Genomic DNA, 20,404 nt, shown 5'->3' with positions numbered 1-20,404 from the left:
AGATTGACTCCTGATATGGGAGGGTTGTCCTATGAGGAGAGATTAAGTAGAATGGGCCCAAACTCTCTCGAGTTTAGAAGAATGAGGTGATCTCATTGAAACATATAAGATTCTGAGAGGGTTTGACAGGGTAGATGCTAAGAGGTTGTTTTCCCTGGCAGGCTAGAACTGGGGGGCATAGTTTCAGGATAAGGGGTCGGCCATTTAAGACTGAGATGAGGAGGAATTTCTGTAAATTCCTAAGTCCACATTTACAACTTGTCACATTGTAATTGCACCCTGCTACCAGTGGTGGTGCTATAGTACTTCATTTTGCAGAGAAACCCCACTACTGCAATCAGCTCTACTTATCTGATCCCCAAATTGTCGTAAGTTTTGTCAAAGTATCATGAAATATAAGGACAGAATATATAACTTGAAAATAGGAACTTATGCCTGCGTACCTTGATCCAAATATCCCCTGTGCTCTAACCCCCTGTTTTCCCTGAGGCCTACACTCCGTTTTCATTCGCTCATGTGCCATACAATGGGAGATTGATTGATTAGTTCTTAATTAAAATGTTTTAAAATTCTTATGTTTTGGTATTCTTTGATGTATGTATTTTAAATATTTTTTGGAGAGGGTTGATGGCTTAAACCATCAATAAAGCTTTAGGAAGCTTGTCTTAAAACAACAAATGTCTGTTGGCATAGTGACAGACAATTATTAAACAAGGGTCGAGACAGAGTAGATAGAGAGAAACTGTTCCCATTGGCGGAAGGGTCAAGAACCAGAGGGCGTAGATTTAAGTTGATTGGTAAAAGAACCAAAGGTGACATGAGGAAAAACTTTTTTACGCAGCGAGTGGTGGGATCTGGAATGCACTGCCCGAGGGAGTAGTAGAGGCAGATTCAATCATGGCCTTCAAAAGGGAACTGGATAAGTACTTGAAACGAAAAAATGTGCAGGGCTACGGGTATAGGCCGGGGAGTGGGACTAGCTGGATCGCTCGTGCATAGACCTGGCACGGACTCGATGGGCTGAATGGCCTCCTTCCTTGCTGTAATCTTTCTATGATTCTAAGATCTAATAATTGGGAAGTAAACTGGGATAGAAGGTTACATGGTAAATAATGAACCATTTTTTACCAATGAAGAATACACTAGAAATAGTATGGGTGAGAACTGTGTGCTCTTGGTCTCTCCAACTGATGAACAATTAACACAGGCTTCATCTGTGTATCACAGACTACAACTACAAATCAAGTTTATTAAGAAGTAAACAAACAAAAGCAAAAGCAAACTGAACAGATTATAAAACTTTTCTCAACTCAATCCCATCTTCAAAATACTAAATATCTCAAAGCTCAAGTAGATCACATAAGTAACACTCTTAGTTTAGTCCAGATATCTGTGGTGTGAAGTTTATATCTGAAATTGGATAGTCAGAGTATTGCACTAGCCCTTACTTGTTAGCTGCCTGCTAAAGCAGAAAATTGCTGAAAAAATCTTGATATTCTAGCCCTTCTTTGCTTTGAAATTCAAATTGGGACAAGTAAAGTCCATTTACAAAATGCAGCCAATGAAAGTAGTTTTCAAGTGAATGGGATCTTCCTGATATAGTGGATAAGAAGGCAGTGGACAAAAGAGAAATGGATAATTATTTATAAAGGAAAAATAAGATAAACAGAAACAAAATAAGTAATATATGGAGACAATAAATATATTAAGAGGCATTATCCTTTGGTACTGTCTTGCAAGAAATCTTAGATTTGCAAATGTGCATAATTGTTTGACTGATGTAGTGATATCACATCAATCAATATTCACATTTGCCAAGACAATGAAAGTTGGGTCTGTAGATTCTTTTGCAGAACAAATTGGTCACCTATGGGTTAAATCTAATGCATAGTAGAGGGACAGAATTGAAGGATGATGGCAGCTGGATGATCTACCCTGAATGGAGTATGATAGGCAATATAGCCTTTTCTTATTGCACAAATTAGCTAGCTGTGAAAAGGTTTTGGGATGGTTTGTTGAAGTGGTGGGATACTTTTTTTAAAGTAGGAAGAATTTATGATCAAGTTGAGGTTTTACACTTCAAGCAACCTCCAACAAACTCTCCTAGAATGGGTGCAATTCCTTAGATTGCCCCAACAACTTCAGAAGCAGCAGAGCACAGTTTCCTTCATGTTCCATGTAAGTGAAATTAGCCAATTAATTGACAATGATCCCATTTTAATTCAAAGTGTCTGTTTAGATCATCATGTGGGTTTTATTGTATTAGGAATTTAAACATTTGAATCAAAGGCATCAGTTGCCAAATTGAAAGTAAGTTAACAATGAGTTTTTACTATACTTCAGCTTTTAAAAGCATTGAACTCAAATTTCTCCCCTTGAAATTATTTTCGCAGTGAATGTATTTGCAAAGCATTTTCCAGCAACAATAGATTCCTTTCAAGATGCAGTGAAATGTTTGTCGGAATTTGCCTGCAATGCGGCCTTTCCTGATACAAGCATGGAAGCAATCCGCCTCATTCGTCATTGTGCAAAATATGTGTCAGAGAGACCCCAGGTGAAACATTGGTTCCTACAAATTTAGCATATTGATGATGGTAATGTTCTTAAAAAAAAAAAAAAAAATCTCATTGAGTACTCCAATATGTTATGGCTGATTTTGTGAAAATGTTTGACATTGCATCAGGGTGAGTTGGCAGTACAAATGAAGAGGCTGGTTATGGCTTCTGTTTTGTTAGATCTTCTCAACTGAGGAAGATGATGTGGATGTGGAGATTAATTTAAAGGGGGAAGTGAAAAGGAAAAAAAACAATGAAAAGTTAGTCTTGTACATTACCATCTTCATTTGGGATGAAACGTTTCCATAATGCTATTCAGGATAGATGTTTTAACAAGTAGTTTAAATTATTGTTAAATTCAATATATTACAGGCATTCAAGGAATACACCAGTGATGATATGAATGTAGCTGCTGAAGACAGAGTATGGGTGAGAGGATGGTTTCCGATTCTGTTCGAGTTGTCATGCATAATTAACAGATGCAAATTAGATGTAAGAACTAGGTAAGAATCCTTCTTTATTGAGTAATTAAAGCAGTATTTCAGATAGCAATAGATTGGGTTTATTGGATAACATTTTGAGGGTCGATAGTCAGCATGTATTCTTTTTCATCCCATTGTTGTATATACAGTATATCTTCTGAAGTGTTTTATTATGAATGTCTTTGTTTTGCAGTGTGCTCAGCTTGTAAGCTGTTTGTATTTTTCATCAGTTTTGAATGCGCACTCAACTTAGAATTGTCTGATCTATTGATTAGCACTTCAAATCATTTTATTCTGAAGGATAAAAATAAAAGTGCAGCAAAAGTCTTGATACATTAATTAAATTATTAACAAGCCTAAAGGATGATTCGGATTGCACCAGAGACATTTTAAAAGATGGGCACTTTCTCTGCCTCAGGACATTTCATTGTTCTGTCTCGGAACTGCTTTTGTGAAGTTGGGGTAATTGAAGACCGTGTAATATAAAATTGGAATTACACACACCTAATCTGATAGCAGCAGCAATTAACTAAAGCTGCTTTTATATAGGTGTCTGTGGGGTGTATGTGTTGCTAGTTCCTGAAGTGTGGGTCTCTTGCAGCCTACCAGGTTTGCTACGGCCAATGTCCACACATAGGAACAGGAGTAGGCCATTCAGCCCCTCGTGCCTGCTCCGCCATTTGATAAGATCATGGCTGATCTGTGATCCAGCTCCATATACCTGCCTTTGGCCCATATCCCTTAATACCTTTAGTTGCCAAAAAGCTATCTATCTCAGATTTAAATTTAGCAATTGAGCTAGTATCAATTGCCATTTGCGGAAGAGAGTTCCAAACTTCTACAACCCTTTGTGTGTAGAAATGTTTTCTAATCTCGCTCCTGAAAGGTCTGGCTCTAATTTTTAGACTGTGCCCCCTACTCCTAAAATCCCCAACCAGTGGAAATAGTTTCTCTCTCTCCACCCTATCTGTTCCCCTTAATATCTTATAAACTTCGATCAGATCACCCCTTAACCTTCTAAACTCTAGAGAATACAATCCCAATTTGTGTAATCTCTCCTCGTAACTTAACCCTTGAAGTCCGGGTATCATTCTAGTAAACTTAGCTGCACTCCCTCCAAGGCCAATATGTCCTTCCAAAGGTGTGGTGCCTAGAACTGCTCAAGTACTCCAGGTGTGGTCTAACCAGGGTTTTGTATAGCTGCAGCATAACTTCTGCCCCCTTGTACTCTAGTCCTCTAGATATAAAGGCCAGCATTCCATTTGCCGCCTTGATTATTTTCTGCACATGTTCATGACACTTCAATGATCTATGTACCTGTACCGCTAAGTCCCTTTGGACATCCACTGTTTTTACCATTTAGAAAGTAACCTGTTCTATCCTTTTTTGATCCAAAGTGGATGACCTCACATTTGTCTACATTGAATTCCATTTGCCACAGTTTTGCCCATTCACCTAATTTATCAATATCGCTTTGTAATTTTATGTTTTCATCTACACTGCTTACAATAAGCAGACCTAGATTAAACAAAAACTGGTCTTCCGGTGTATCAGCCTTAATGAATGCAGCATGTTTTCATTGGGATTGCTACAGCTCTGGTAGATCCATGTTTGGGGAATCTCACTGACAGCAATGTAAAGGCGGCTTTTAAAATGTACACCTTTGTGTTGGTTTTAGCAAGTTAAGGTTCATTTTAGTACTCCGTACTGCTTCAAGGTAGAAGACTCGTAATGTGCTAAAACTCCCAGAAAATATATAGCTTTTTTTTAAGAAAAAGATAATTATTCAAAATATTGAATGTAGGTTAAATATTTTACTGACATCTTAGTTTGGTTGAGATTTGGTAAATATTAGAACTTAGGGGGTTGAGGAGCTGATATTTTAACAAAAATAATTAGCCATGATTTTGCTAATGCTCTCAGCTTAGGTTATGTAAGCTGTTAAATTTTAATTTTGATCAAAAATTAAGTAAACACTGTGTTTAATCTTTATAGTATACTCAATAAGGCCATATGAATAAACTGTAATGCCATATGGTTAGCACTGCCAGTATTGTAACTAGCCTGTAGATTCTGTTACGTTGCATTGTTGTAACATAAGGGGTGCACAGCCAACTTTACTGCGTAAATGAAAAAGTCACTCTAATGTCTCTGACACACAGATGTAAGCATATCTTTTAGAAATATGCAGAATCAGCATGATGTGACATGTTACTTTTTCCTGCTACAGGGGATTAACTGTGATGTTTGAAATAATGAAAACTTATGGTCACACTTTTGAGAAGCATTGGTGGCAAGATCTGTTTAGAATTGTTTTCAGAATCTTTGACAATATGAAACTTCCAGAACAACAGACTGAGGTAAGTGGATGCAGTTATTATGCAAGTGTAACTCCTTTTTATTTGGAAGGAAAAATCATAGAGTTTACAGTACAGAAGGAAGCCATTCAAGCCCATCTCACCTGCATTGATTTTTGCTCTTCAATTGGAGCTATCTGCTCTGACTCATTCCCTGTATGCTTTTATATTCTTTTTCAAATACTTATCCAAATCATTTCAAATGATGTTATAGTGTCTGCCTCAGTAGCCACTTATGGTAAAGAATTCCATGTTCTAATAACTCTGTTTGAAACAAATTCTTCTAGTTCACCCTTCATTCTTCTAGTAATTCTGAGTCTATGCCCCATTTGTTACCACTCAGCCAGGAACTGGAAACGATCTTTTATTATTAATCCTCCCAAAATCTTTCATAATTTTGAAAACCCCTATTAGATATTCCTTAACCTTCTCTATGTTAATGAACAATAATCTCTCAATCCTGGTTTCATTCAAGTGAAACTTTGCTATACTTTTTCCGTGGCTGTAATATCTTTCCTATAATGGGGTATTCAGAACTGCGTGCAATACTCCCAACTTTGGCCTACCCAGTGTCTTGTAGAAATACAAAATCTCTTTCTTGCTTTTATATTCAATACTCCTTTGTATAAAATTCACAAACTCGGTGGGAATGTGAGTTGTGAGGAGGATCCAAAGAGGCTTCAAAGGGATATAGACAGACTAAGTGAGTGGGCAAGAACATGGCAGATGGAATATAATGTGGAAAAATGTGAAGTTATCTACTTTGGTAGGAAAAACAGAAATGCAGAGTATTTTTTAAATAGTGAGAGATTGGGAAATGTTGATGTTCAAAGGGACCTGGGTGTCCTTGTACATGAGTCACTGAAAGCTAACATGCAGGTGCAGCAAGCAATTAGGAAGGCAAATGGTATGTTGGCCTTTATTACAAGAGGATTTGAGTACAGGAGTAAAGATATCTTACTGCAGTTATATAGGGCTTTGGTGAGACCGCACCTGGAGTATTGTGTACAGTTTTGGTCTCCTTACCTAAGAAAGGATATACTTGCCATAGAGGGAGTGCAACGAAGGTTCACCAGACTGATTCCTGGGATGGCGGGATTGTTATGTGAGGAGAGATTGAGTAGACTAGGCCTGTATTCTCTAGAGTTTAAAAGATTGTGAGGTAATCTCATTGAAACATACAAAATTCTTACAGGGCTCGACAGAGTAGATGCAAGGAGGATGTTTCCCCTGGCTGGAGTCCAGAACCAGGGGTCATAGTCTCAGAATAAGGGGTAGGCCACTTAGGACTGAGATGAGGAGAAATTTCTTCACTCAGAGGGTGGTGAATCTTTGGCATTCTCTATCCCAAAGGGCTGTGGCGCTCAGCCATTGAGTACATTCAAAACAGAGATCGATAGATTTCTAAATATTAAAGGCATCAAGGATATGGGGATGGAGCAGGAAAATGGCATTGAGGTAGATGATCAGCCATGATCTTGTTGAATGGCGGAGCAGGCTCGAGGGGCCGGATGGCCTACTCCCGCTCCTAGTTTCTTATGTTCTTACGTACTTTTGTTTTCTTAGCAAATCATAAAAGAAGTCATCAGACCATGAAATCATGTACTGACATTTCTTTATTAACTTACATAACCAACTAATAGTTTTTTAATATTAAATATTAGAAGTGTGCAAGGTACTTAAGCAGATGTTTTTAACTAATGGAATTAGTAAACCCAACATTACAAAGGCAGTTCAAGTTCAAGTATTACAGTAATTCAGCATCAGTTGGGCTCTACTTATTACAATCTGACTTTATAATCAATGGCCATGATAGCAAAGTCGGCTGAGTTAGTTTGTGGTTAGATTCCTTATATAGTTGACAAGTTAACACCTTGAAATAACAAGTCTGCAGGATGTATTTAAAACTTATTTCGTTCAGTTTAAAGCTGATAAACTTATAGCGTTCTTTGATCCTATACAACCTCGTTCTTTTGATTCGGCTTAGTAGAGGTCTCGCCTCCCTCTGGGATGCTTCTGTTCGCCTCAGGGACATCAGGACAATGAATCTCCATTCGTTGTCGTCGTATTTCTTCCTTCTCCCAAGGTCTGGTCTGTCCCAACCTTACTTCTGTTCTTAGAAACTTAACTCTTACATACAAGTGACACACTTACACATTTGCCTATATTTGGTATAGCTTCTTAAACTTAAAGTCTCATTCATATCACTTTCTCAACTTGGACATCTTGCTTCACATGCTAGTCTCTGTGTCCCTTACAATCTAAAACCTGTGTCTTCTGCCATACTACGTTCGGTAGCCCGAGACTAATAATACCCCTACTGCAATGTAATCTGCTTATTAAAATATATATAGGATTCCCACTACATCGCCTGTTAATCCAAAAGTTGGAAAATATCAAACACTGGATTCACTTGACACTGGTTAAAACTAATATTCAAATTTACAATTACATCATTTATAGAAGCAATCATAATAGGCAGGTACTATACAACATAAGCAATAATTTACAATAGGTGTGGGGGGACCTCATAAGAGTTTGAGACATTAACATCAGAACATTTTTTATTTTTCAGAAAGCGGAGTGGATGACCACCACTTGTAACCATGCACTTTATGCTATCTGTGATGTATTCACTCAGTACTTTGAAGTACTCAATGACGTCCTTCTGGATGATATATTTGCACAGTTATACTGGTGTGTGCAGCAAGGTAAAATTAACAGAGAAAGATATTCACAAGCGTGCAAGTAATATAGTTTTGCTATCTTCCTTGTTTAAATAAATAAGTACCTTTTTAATATAATAGCACGTATGCAGCATTAAGATTTTGAGTTTCTATTATAAGAACCCCGAATATAATAGATTATTGTAGTTATATATGGGAAACTTGCCTCTTTCAATTTGGAATAATAAGTAAAATATGTCCATACATCTGTACTTACGAATGACCTGATACCTCAGCCTGCACTTACACCACAGAGGGATAGGCACCAGGATGAAACATAAGAGAGCAGAAACAAGGTCCACAGAGGACTGCGAGGGAGAAATAGGACTAGAGTAAAGAAGAGTTCAGAAATAGGAGGGATCAGACAGGGGGAAAATGCGAGGCAGACGAAGATGGGTTTGGAGTGCATGTGTGCAAATGCACGTAGCGTGGTAAATAAGGTTGCATTAGGGTTAGGGTGAGTTGCAGGCTGAAGTTGCCAAATGGGACTATGATATAGTGGCAATAACAGACCTAGTTCAAAGAAGGGGAGGATTGGGTACTTAATATTCCGGGTTACAAGATATTCAGGAAGGATAAGGAAGGAAAGAATTGGGGGGGTGGGGTGGTGGGGGATGGCAGTATTGATCAAAGAAACTATTATAGCACTGGAAAGGGACGACGTAGTTGAGGGGTCAAAGACAGAATCTGTTTGGTTAGAATTAAGGAACATTACGCAATTACGCTACTGGATGTATACCATAGGCCACCAAATAGTGGGAAGGAGATGGAGGAGCAAATTTTCAAGCAAATTACAGAAAGATGCAAGAACTATAGAGTAATGATAATGGGGGACTTCAATTATCCCAATATAGACTAGCACAGTAACAGTGTAAAGGACAAAGAGGGGAAGGAATTCCTGAAATGTGTACAAGAGAACTTTCTGGATCAGTGTGTTTCCAGCCCAATGAGTAAGGAAGCAATGCTAGATCTAGTTCTGGGCCAAGAGGACATTTTTTAGTGGGGGAGCATTTGGGGAACAGTGATCATAATATGATTAGGTTTAGAATAGTTCTGGACAAAGACGTATCAAATGTGAAAATACTTAATTGGAGGAGGGCTAATTTCAGTGAGTTAAAAAGGGAACCTGCCCAGGTGGATTGGAATCAAAAATTGGCAGGAAAAACAGTAATTGAACAATGGGATTCCTTCAAGGAGAAGATGGTTCGGGTGCAGAGTAGACACATTCCCGTGAGGGGGAAAGGAAGGGCATCCAAAGCTACAGTTCCCTGGATGACTAAAGATATAGAAATTTAAATGAAACAGAAAAGGGAGGCTTAAGACAAATGCAAGGTTCAAAAGAGAGTAGAGAACCAGGCTGAATACAGAAAGTACAGAGTAGATCTAAAAAAGAGATTAAAAGGGGTAAAGAGAGAATATGAGAATAGATTAGTGGCTAATATAAAAGGGAACCCAAAAGTCATTTATAAACATATAAATAGTAAAAAGGTAGTCAAAGGAAGGGTGGGACCGATTAGGGACAAAAAAAAGGATCATATTTTGGAGGCAGAGGGTATTGCTGTGGTACTAAATGAGTACTTCGCATCCGTCTTTACTAGAGAAGAGGAGGCTGCCATTGTAGCAGTAAAGGAAGAGGTAGTAGCGATATTGATTAGGATAAAAATAGATAAAGGGGAGGTACTTAAAAGATTGGTAGTACTCAAAGTAGAAAAGCCACCCGGTCCAGATAGGATGCATCCTAGGTTACTGAGGGAAGTAAGGGTGGAAATTGCGGAGGCTTTGGCCACAATCTTCCAATCCTCCTTAGATATGGGGATGGTGCTGGAAGACTGGAGGATTGAAATTGTTACACCCCTGTTCAAAAAAGGGAAGAGGGATAAACCCTGCAATTTTAGGCCAAGTCAGCCTAACATCAGTGGTGGGGAAACTTTGAGACAATAATCTGGGACAAAATAAATTGGCACTTGGAAAATAATGGGGTGATAAATGAAAGTCAGCATGGATTTGTTAAGGGAAAATCATGTTTGACTAACTTGATAACTACATGGAGTGGGTTGATGAGGGTAGTGCGATTGATGTGTGTATGGACTTTCAACAGGCATTTGATGAAGTACCACATAATAGACTTGTTACCAAAATTAAAGCCCATGGGATTAAAGGGACAGTGGCAACGTGGATACAAAATTGGCTAAGGGACAGAAAGCAGAGAGTAGTGGTGAACAGTTGTTTTTCAGATTGGAGGGAAATATATAATGGTGTTCCCCAGGGGTCAGTATTAGGACCACTGCTCTCGTTGATGTATATTAATGACCTGGACTTGGGTATACAGAGCATAATTTCAAAGTTTGCAGATGACACAAAACTCAGAAATGTAGTAAACAGTGAGGAGAATAGTAACAGACCCCAGGAGGACATAGACAGACTGGTGAAATAGGCAGACACATGACAGATGAAATTTAACACAAAGAAGTGTGAAGTGATAACATTTTGGTAGGAAGAATGAAGAGCAGCAAGATAAATTAAATGGTACAATTTTAAAGAGGATGCAGAACAGAAACACCTGGGGGTGCACATACAGAAATCTTTGAAGGTGGCAGGACAAGTTGAGAAGGATGTTAAAAAAGCAGATGGGATCTTTGGCTTTATTAATAGATGCATAGAGTACAAAAGCAAGGAAGTTATGCTGAACCTTTATGAAACACTCAGCTGGAGTATTGTGTTCAATTCTAGGCGCCACACTTAAGGAAGGATGTCAAGGCCTTAGAGAGGGTGCAGAAGAGATTTACTAGAATGGTACCAGGGATGAGGGACTTCAGTTATATGGAGAGTTTGGAGAAGCTGGGGTGTCGTCCTTAGAACATAGAAGGTTAAGGGGAGATTTCAATAAGGTGTTCAAAATCATGAAGGGTTTTGATAGAGTAAATAAGGAGAAACTGTTTCCAATGGCAGAAGGGTCGGTAACCAGGAATGCACTGCCTGAAAGGGTGATGGAAGCAGATTCAGTAGTAACTTTCAAAAGTGAATTGGATAAATACTTGAAGGGAAAAAATTTACAGGGCTACGGGGAAAAAGCAATGGAATGGGACTAATTGGATAGCTCTTCCAAAGATTCGGCACAGACATGATGGGTCAAATGGCCTCCTCCTCTGCTTTACCTGCTGTGATACCCTAACGTTCTGAGCTGTAAAGTATCCAGCATGTTAGCAAGACCAGAGTTGTATCACAAGCTGTGCCTCACACTTTACCTGCCAGGAGAAAACTCTACATGTGCTTGCACAGAGTCTCCATTTCACCAGCAGCTTTTTTTGAACGTTGGGGAAGTTGGGCAACAGCATTGGTATTTTCATAACATTGAGCCACCTAAGCACGTTTTAACTCTGACTTCCCACCAGGCTTATGTTATACCCAAGATGGTGTGAAGTACAAGCAGTAAGAGCTGGCCTCCTGGAGAGGATCTCGTGCAACTTGGCTTTCGTGCACACAGGTGTCAGATCAAGATCTGACCTCTAAGTTTTAATGCGCTTTTGTATAAATGCAGACCCAAAACTGCTTTGAATTGAGTCTAAAGTAGCTGTATAACTGCAGACTTAAAAGGTTGACTGTTTCACAGAAGCTGATCTTCTGTTACTCAAATTCCACTTCATTCTGGTTGATCAAAGATTGACATTAATGCAGTTTGTGGAAAAGTTTGGGGCTAGATCTTTGTACCATGCATCAAGATATATGGTACAAATATATGGTGGCTCGTGGTCTGAAAAAGAAATGCTCAAGTTGAAGCCTGAATTTACACTACAACTGCAGTGTCGGTCCAGAATGGTATCACCTGACTCTGGAGCGAAGCAGAATGAGACTTGCTGGAGGAGGGTCGTTGTGCTTTGCTCTGGAGGCAGTAAAACTGCTTTGCACCTGTTCTATTGTTGTAGTGTGAATGCAGCCAAACAGAAATTGTCAAAAACAGTTTATAAAATCATTCTATTAATAAGTCTCGTTTTTCTCAGATAATGAACAACTAGCTCGGTCTGGTACTAATTGTCTGGAGAATGCTGTCATTCTGAATGGGGAAAAGTTCTTGCCAGAAACATGGGACAAAACTTGCAACTGCATGTTGGATATCTTCAAGACCACTATTCCTCATGTGTAAGAAGCCTCTACAATGGAAATAAAAGTTTAACTTTCCTAACAATATGTCCTGTGAAATGGGGTTTAAAAATTCATTATATTTTCTAAACTATCTTGCATCATTGAGCAACGGTTCTAGTACTGTGTTGGTAAAACAAAAATACGCTGGTGCAGTCTTCAAATGGTTAAAACATTAAATGTTTGATTTTACAGATCTTATTTTTTCTCACCGATTTACTCCCCTTCCCTCTTTTCCTGAATGAATAGACTTCTTGGCTGGGTATGGTTCCATGGGCACCAGTCTCCATTAGCCAATTAGCTGATATTCATCCCTGAGATCAATAGTTGGCAGGTTATTCAGTCACAGGTGCATTTCAACCAAGCCCGATCTTGTCCTCAACCAACATTGGCATAAGTACACTTTCAGTAATGATCGCTGAATCGAAATCCTGAGCCAGTTTTCCTGTTCCTAACCCAGAGGTGCTGAGGCCAATTATAGGACCATTACCCCCAACTAGCTGAGATCAGATCACTCAGCACAGGCTGGGGTTGAACCTGGTACCTTCTTGGTCTGTATAGTTCAGCTAAACATTGGATTAAAGATTTATTCTTTCTCATAAGTTTGGAGTAGAACCTAACTCTGGGAATAGACTTAAATCATGGAGGTAGGTTTATAAAGGGCAATATCTTATATGGTGGGCCAATGTAAGAAAAAGAGTTTGCTTTGAAATTTGGCAAAATACTGCTGCTCGATGTGATAACTAATACTCCCAAAATGGTCAACTGAGTTCATTGGTTTGTTGGAGATAGGCTATCAAGTCTCATGTGGTGAGAGGGTGGTGAACCTGTGGAATTCTCTACCACAGAAGGCAGTGGAGGCCAAGTCATTAGATGTGTTCAAGAAGGCGATAGATATATTTCTTAATGCTAAAGGGATCAAGGGATATGGGGAAAAAGTGGGAAGAGGGTACTGAGTTAGATGATCAGCCATGATCATTTTGAATGGCGGAGCAGGCCTGAAGGGCCGAATGGCCTACTCTTGCTCCTATTTTCTATGTTTCTGTGTTTCTATGTAGTTGGCATTTGACCTTGAACTATATTTGCAATGTATACATTGTGCAATTTTGATTAAATCATGAAATACAATCTGAATAGTATAAAACTGATGAATCCTAGGTGCTGCACTACGTTAGAGCAGCCACACAGGGTACCATGGAGTGTTGGGACACAGGTTGATTTCCCCATCTCTGCTGAGCTGGTAATCTGAGTGGCATTGCTGCCAGAAACCACATAGCATCCACTGGGTGTCACTGTACAGGAAGAGGGCAAATCAAAAAGATAATTACCACCCCAGGCTATTCTGTTGTGCATCTTAGCTGCCAACTGTGGACATTATTGTTGGCACAGGAGTTGGTTGTCTTTCCTTAGATACAAGGCGAGGGAGAAAATCAGTTGGATGGAGCAGAGGTTGCCCGCATGAGGTTAATATACTTCAAATAAAGCTTTTGAAACCCAGTTTTAATACTTATATTTTGTTTTGTTTCCCGCTTTCTAATCTGGGATGTTAAAGCTATTGTAGTGTCCATACTGCCACCTTGGCTGGCTAACTCTGCACAGCCAGCGATAAGACCTAGGATCTTCTTTGTCTGGAGGGCTCAATGTCACACCAGTTGATGTATTTACCCACTGAACTATCAATATTGCATTTTATGCCTGTAATAGGACATCCAATTGCTGCTCAAAGTTACTGCATGTGAACATAAGAAATAGGAACAGGAGTAGGCCATAGGGCCCCTTGAGCCTGCTCCGCCATTCAATAAGATCATTGCTGATCTTCTACCTCAACTCCACTTTCCCGCCATATCCCTTGATTCCCTTAGTGTCCAAAAATCTATCGATCTCAGTCTTGAATATACTCTCAACGATATCCTCAGCCCTCTGGGGTAGAGAATTCCAAAGATTCACCACCCTGCCAATGTATTATGTGATATTGTATGAAATTCTAGTGGTACTCTGTCTCCAGCTTGGCCATACGATTCATTGAATTTGAAGGACATGTAAAATGTCAGCAGATCAAAGCTGAATTTCACTTTGCGAAAGGATTGTAATTTGGCAGAAATTATAACGTGTATACGGGCACTAAACATTGATAAATTTTGCTGCAGTATAACCTTAGAAATATTATTGCATTATGATTTCATTGTGAAAATTGATATGTCTCATCTTTCAGATTTGAAGTTTTGTCTAAATTCTGAATTCTAGTTTTAAATGATGTAACATTAATTTGAATAGAAATGCTAAAAAATGCCATTTTATACTGCATGACTGTAGACTATTTTAATGGAATCTATTTTTGTTGTGGTAACACTGTTTAAAATTATTTTTCTGTTGCAACAGAATTAATGTTGCTATAATTTGTGTCTTTTAGGTTGTTATCATGGCGACCCTTACATTGTGAAGGTGACTCCTTATTACAAAATGATGCTGGAGAAAAACAATTGGTATGCATTTCAATATTTCCCCAATTAGCATATTGGCTTTAGCTTTCAAAAGTAATATTGCTGTAGACCAGTTTTATAAATATCAATGTCGCCTTAAAAACAATCTTTGAATTTTGACAGCTATGTTATGTTACAGAGTCAATTTAATTTCATATTAAATCGTTCTTTTTTAAAAAGTGGATTGCCTTCAAACTAAGATTTTTTTTGACTCATAACTTGGAAGTGCTACAGTGATACTTCCAAATATCTGTATATGGTAATGGAAGAGATACTGAATTCCAGTAATAGTAATTCACTTATGCCATTCAATTAATGTTGGAATCAGTGATTCATTTTTAAATGAGAAAGTAATGCCGCTGATGATACAGGACATTTGACCTTGCAAATCCTCAGTATTGCCATATGCGAGTTAGTTTGTCTGAACAATAATCAATTGTCGCTTATCTTACCCTTAACCTTCCATCCACTCTCTACCCTACACTCGCTCGTTTCCCTCCACCCCTCCCCTTCTCTGTTTCCCCCAACGTGGCTTTGTTTTCTTTTAAAATTCATTTTTTTAAAAAGAAAACAAATTAGAATAAGAAAATAACTGCCTGTCTGTTTTTCTTACTCCCCCTCATAGGCATTAGAAATTCAAATATTTGTCTTACATGAGCAAGCAATTATCATTAACCTTTGTAGCTGTCAACAAAGCAAAGCTAGAAGTAATTAGTTGGCTTCAAAATTCAATTTTTAAAAAAAAATTGAAGTAACATTAAATAAAGACACTTTCTTTCTAACCCATGTGTGTGTGTTTCTCTCGCACGACCCTTTCTCTGACCTCTTTCGTCCCCATCCTAGCTTAATACACTTTCTAAAGTTGAGAACACAATAAAGCTACAACAAGTAAGTAATCAGAGCACTATTGTTTTTCTTTCTCTCATATTCTCACACAGATTTGTTACTGATAAGATCATTGGAGCACTACATGCAGTAGCACAGTTACATTTAAACTTGAGTAATACAGTTGTGCATGACATAAAATAAAACTGTAAAAATAAAATCAGGAATGTATAATAAATTGCAGTTGTAAATAACACTGCTTTTTGATTCCTCAATATGGAAATCTAATTTTATTTGAAATTGTTTGCTTATTTGCCCTTCTAGGATGCTGTTTCTCAAAAGTCAGTGGACATCCTGAGTAAGGGTGATGACCAACAGTCTGTGACCAGTGCAGAGAGGAATCCTTCAGACTGGCGCCAGAGCCAATTTAGTCTCGGATCCAATGCCAGTGATGATGCTGCTAAAACCAAGATACCATCAAGTAAGTTGTTGGCAAGCAAGATAAAAAGAAACAGTGCTTGTCTAACAATATAACTAATGAGGGTTTTACATATTGGATTCCCTCCCCAATTTAAATAATCAAACTTCTCTAACTATGCCACAAAACAATCCTTGCTAGGATATGGAATCAACCTACACCCAAACCTATGCCTTGCCAGTATGTGACAAAACTTTGCTGTTAGAATATGCATGTAATTGGGCTGATTTTCCTTCTGTTTAACTTCTCTTTCCCCAGGTGCATTTCCCCCATCCCCAAAATAGGAATCTATTTTAACAGAAAGTCCCTGAATATGCATCCATATAAAATAATATATTATATATTATATTATTGCTGCATGTTTATGTCACATAGTTTTTCTCCATTGAAGCTACTTCGAGAATTTTGATATGGTAGCTTACAGTTAATTTTATTTTACCCCATAATGGACGAATAATATGTTCCACAGGACTATATTGAATTGCAATCACCAAGCCTGTACTGTTCACTTGAAAAGATGTGTAGCTTTCCCCTGTAATGCAAAGATGTTCCATGAATTGAGCGTACACTATTTGTGTAACAGCAATATTGAACACACAGGACGTGCTTCCGCACAAGTGCTCCAGAACTAGCTGCGCCTCTAGCCAAGCTGTTCCAGTACAGCTACAACACTGGCATCTACCCGACAATGTGGAAAATTGCCCAGGTATGTCCTGTCCACAAAAAGCAGGACAAATCCAATCCGGCCAATTACCGCCCCATCAGTCTACTCTCAATCATCAGCAAAGTGATGGAAGGTGTTGTCGACAGTGCTATCAAGCGGCACTTACTCACCAATAACCTGCTCACCGATGCTCAGTTTGGGTTCCGCCAGGACCACTCGGCTCTAGACCTCATTACAGCCTTGGTCCAAACATGGACAAAAGAGCTGAATTCCAGAGGTGAGGTGAGAGTGACTGCCCTTGACATCAAGGCAGCATTTGACCGAGTGTGGCACCAAGGAGCCCTAGTAAAATTGAAGTCAATGGGAATCAGGGGGAAAACTCTCCAGTGGCTGGAGTCATACCTAGCACAAAGGAAGATGGTAGTGGTTGTTGGAGGCCAATCATCTCAGCCCCAGGGCATTGCTGCAGGAGTTCCTCAGGGCAGTGTCCTAGGCCCAACCATCTTCAGCTGCTTCATCAATGACCTTCCCTCCATCATAAGGTCAGAAATGGGGATGTTTGCTGATGACTGCACAGTGTTCAGTTCCATTCGCAACCCCTCAGATATTGAAGCAGTCCGAGCCCGCATGCAGCAAGACCTGGACAACATCCAGGCTTGGGCTCATAAGTGGCAAGTAACATTCGCGCCAGATAAGTGCCAGGCAATGACCATCTCCAACAAGAGAGAGTCTAACCACCTCCCCTTGACATTCAACGGCATTACCATCGCCGAATCCCCCACCATCAACATCCTGGGGGTCACCATTGACCAGAAACTGAACTGGACCAGCCATATAAATACTGTGGCTACGAGAGCAGGTCAGAGGCTGGGTATTCTGCGGCGAGTGACTCACCTCCTGACTCCCCAAAGCCTTTCCACCATCTACAAGGCACAAGTCAGGAGTGTGATGGAATACTCTCCACTTGCCTGGATGAGTGCAGCTCCAACAACACTCAAGAAGCTCGACACCATCCAAGATAAAGCAGCCCGCTTGATTGGCACCCCATCCACCACCCTAAACATTCACTCCCTTCACCACCGGCGCACTGTGGCTGCAGTGTGCACCATCCACAGGATGCACTGCAGCAACTCGCCAAGGCTTCTTCGACAGCACCTCCCAAACCCGCGACCTCTACCACCTAGAAGGACAAGAGCAGCAGGCGCATGGGAACAACACCACCTGCACGTTCCCCTCCAAGTCACACACCATCCCGACTTGGAAATATATCGCCGTTCCTTCATTGTCGCTGGGTCAAAATCCTGGAACTCCCTTCCTAACAGCACTGTGGGAGAACCGTCGCCACACGGACTGCAGTGGTTCAAGAAGGCGGCTCACCACCACCTTCTCGAGGGCAATTAGGGATGGGCAATTAATGCTGGCCTCGCCAGCGACGCCCACATCCCGTGAACGAATAAAAAAAAACATGCTAGATGCACTGTGCGTCTGGTATTGCACCACACAGACCAGGAACGTGTGAGGATCAATTTCTGTTCTGTGCTGAGTTAGTGGATCTCAGCTCAGCCAGGTGTACAGGCACACGACATATGGCCTCAGCAATCCCAGGTTGATTGGCTATTTCTGGCCTATCCATTGATCCCCCACCCCGGCCTGCTGGAATAGAATAGGATTTTGGCAAGAATGAGATCAAGCTAATCTGTGTTACTTCCCACCCCTCAATGATAGATAACCAGACAATATTCACTGCCCAGCTGTTTAGACTCTCACTTGCAGAATGGAAAAAGGGTGAGGAACTAGAGGGCTGCCATTGCCTATGGAACCGTACCACAACATGAATCATGGCCTTTAGCAGAAGAGGGTTAAGGGAGAAGAAAATTGTGAAGAGGTAGCAGTGAAGAAATCTGCATGCCCCCAAAGTTAATAAACTATAACAGCTGCTTTTTTGTATTACAGTTGATTTACGGTCAGCATGTAGCTGCAACTATTTTAAACAAAAGATTGCATACTGTCACAGAATTTATTGAGTTACGTCTTATATTACAGTTATATATACTTAAATAATATCTGACAATTCACTTGTTTGATAAAGAATCTATACAACCAGAACTTATTATTGATTTACTGAATACATTTTCAGTTGCATTTGTTCAAAAAGAGAAACGGTAATTAATATAACAAATCATTATGTTCCTTCAGGAGTACCAGAGCAGAAGTTGTTTGCTGCTCTCCTCATTAAATGTGTCGTCCAGCTGGAGTTAATTCAGACAATCGACAATATTGTGTTCTTTCCTGCAACCAGCAAGAAGGAGGATGCTGAGAACTTGGCTGCAGCTCAGGTATAGGCTAGCTATTAACTATTTGTAAAGTGAAAATTTATTTAATCAGTGGAAAGGTGTTTAATGACTGGAAATTTCATGGTAACTAACCTACAAAAAAAGCATGTAAAGAAAATCAACATTTGTGAAAAATTATCTTGTCAGTACCTCCTGGTTTTAAAGCAACACTATGCTTTAATGTTTCACTTTTGTGGAAATTATTTAATCTGAAAGTATGCATTTTTATTTCCAATACTATAACATTCTATTAGTAAAAATTTTTCTAAACTATAATTTAAAATTCTAATTCTGATCAGATAACCTGTTGTTATTATTACATGATCTTTCAAACACAGGATTATTATAGCAGCATAGTAACAGCTGAGGCTGTGTTGTGGTGCAGAAACAGCACCATTATCATTCAATATAAAACTTTGTAATTGTACAATTTTGAATACAACTCTACTATCCTTTAGTTTCTAGTTTATTTAATGTTGAAGCTATAGTGGCCCCAAGTTAAATTTTCTCCAAAGTATGACTGAGTAGAAAGTTTAAGAAGCCTCTGACTAAGTGGTTTTGGATACACCGTGCAGCAAGAGCAGAATCATAATTTGAGAGTCAGTTTAGATATCCATAAAGCTGATAAAATAAATATTGGTTTGCTGGCATTACTTCAAAAGCTAAATAAGTGATTGGTTCACCTCAAGTAATCGCTATCACAATTTAATATTTATTTTGGAACACAGCTTCATTATTTTTTCTGTGAAAATGTTTTAACCCATAATAGAAAACCCAGTTTAAGTCAAGGAGCTGAGCAGGCTGCAAAGGAAATAGCCATCTTCTGCTCCCAAAGCTCATGTACGACTGGGTAGAAAATTTAGAAAGGCTTTCGTACATGGTTTTGATGCACAGTGCTGCAAGAGCGGAGGTGTAACTCAAGGGTCAAGTCAGCTATTTAACATGCTCATAAAATAAATGTTATTTTGCTGGCATGACTTTAAATTCTCATGAAGCGGACTTCATGAGGATTGTTCATTCCATTCTGATGCCCATTCTGCAACATTTAAAAAAGGTATGACTGAGTTATCAGTTCTTCATAAGATTATGACTAGAGTAGCACCACTGCTAGCACTTAATTCTGAATTCCATGTTTATGGCAGGATCATCAGCTACTGCAGGAGCGGAAGTATAACTCAGGAATCAGGTCAGCCTTCTGTATCAGCTTGTTAGATGGCTGACCTGACTCCCGAGTTATAATTCTGTTCTTGATAATAAGAGCTACTGTATTTAACACCTTAATATGTTGCATAAATCTGAATGGACCACATAGGAGTGACACTTCACACACTTGGGAAGAGGAGGAAAGCTGCAGGACTGTGTTGCCA

The 20,404-nt window shown here is 39.3% G+C and overlaps 1 protein-coding gene across 3 annotated transcripts in view; it reads left to right on the top strand.

Annotated features, from left to right (window-relative positions):
* arfgef1 (ADP-ribosylation factor guanine nucleotide-exchange factor 1 (brefeldin A-inhibited)) overlaps positions 1 to 20,404 on the top strand; it is a 208,260-nt gene that overhangs the window by 151,587 nt on the left and 36,269 nt on the right. For all 3 annotated transcript variants that reach the window (XM_067980310.1, XM_067980309.1, XM_067980311.1), the window contains 8 exons: positions 2,394 to 2,554; positions 2,928 to 3,058; positions 5,268 to 5,397; positions 7,970 to 8,105; positions 12,119 to 12,257; positions 14,668 to 14,740; positions 15,887 to 16,043; positions 18,901 to 19,040. In XM_067980310.1, the coding sequence (XP_067836411.1) occupies positions 2,394 to 2,554; positions 2,928 to 3,058; positions 5,268 to 5,397; positions 7,970 to 8,105; positions 12,119 to 12,257; positions 14,668 to 14,740; positions 15,887 to 16,043; positions 18,901 to 19,040 (1,067 nt within the window). The remainder of the gene's footprint in view (positions 1 to 2,393; positions 2,555 to 2,927; positions 3,059 to 5,267; positions 5,398 to 7,969; positions 8,106 to 12,118; positions 12,258 to 14,667; positions 14,741 to 15,886; positions 16,044 to 18,900; positions 19,041 to 20,404) is intronic.

This window comes from Heptranchias perlo, chromosome 3 (assembly GCF_035084215.1).
Source record: "Heptranchias perlo isolate sHepPer1 chromosome 3, sHepPer1.hap1, whole genome shotgun sequence".
NCBI classification, from domain to species: Eukaryota; Metazoa; Chordata; class Chondrichthyes; order Hexanchiformes; family Hexanchidae; genus Heptranchias; species Heptranchias perlo.
The sequence above is the reverse complement of the archived record's forward strand: the minus strand, read 5'-3'. Positions and strand labels throughout refer to the sequence as shown.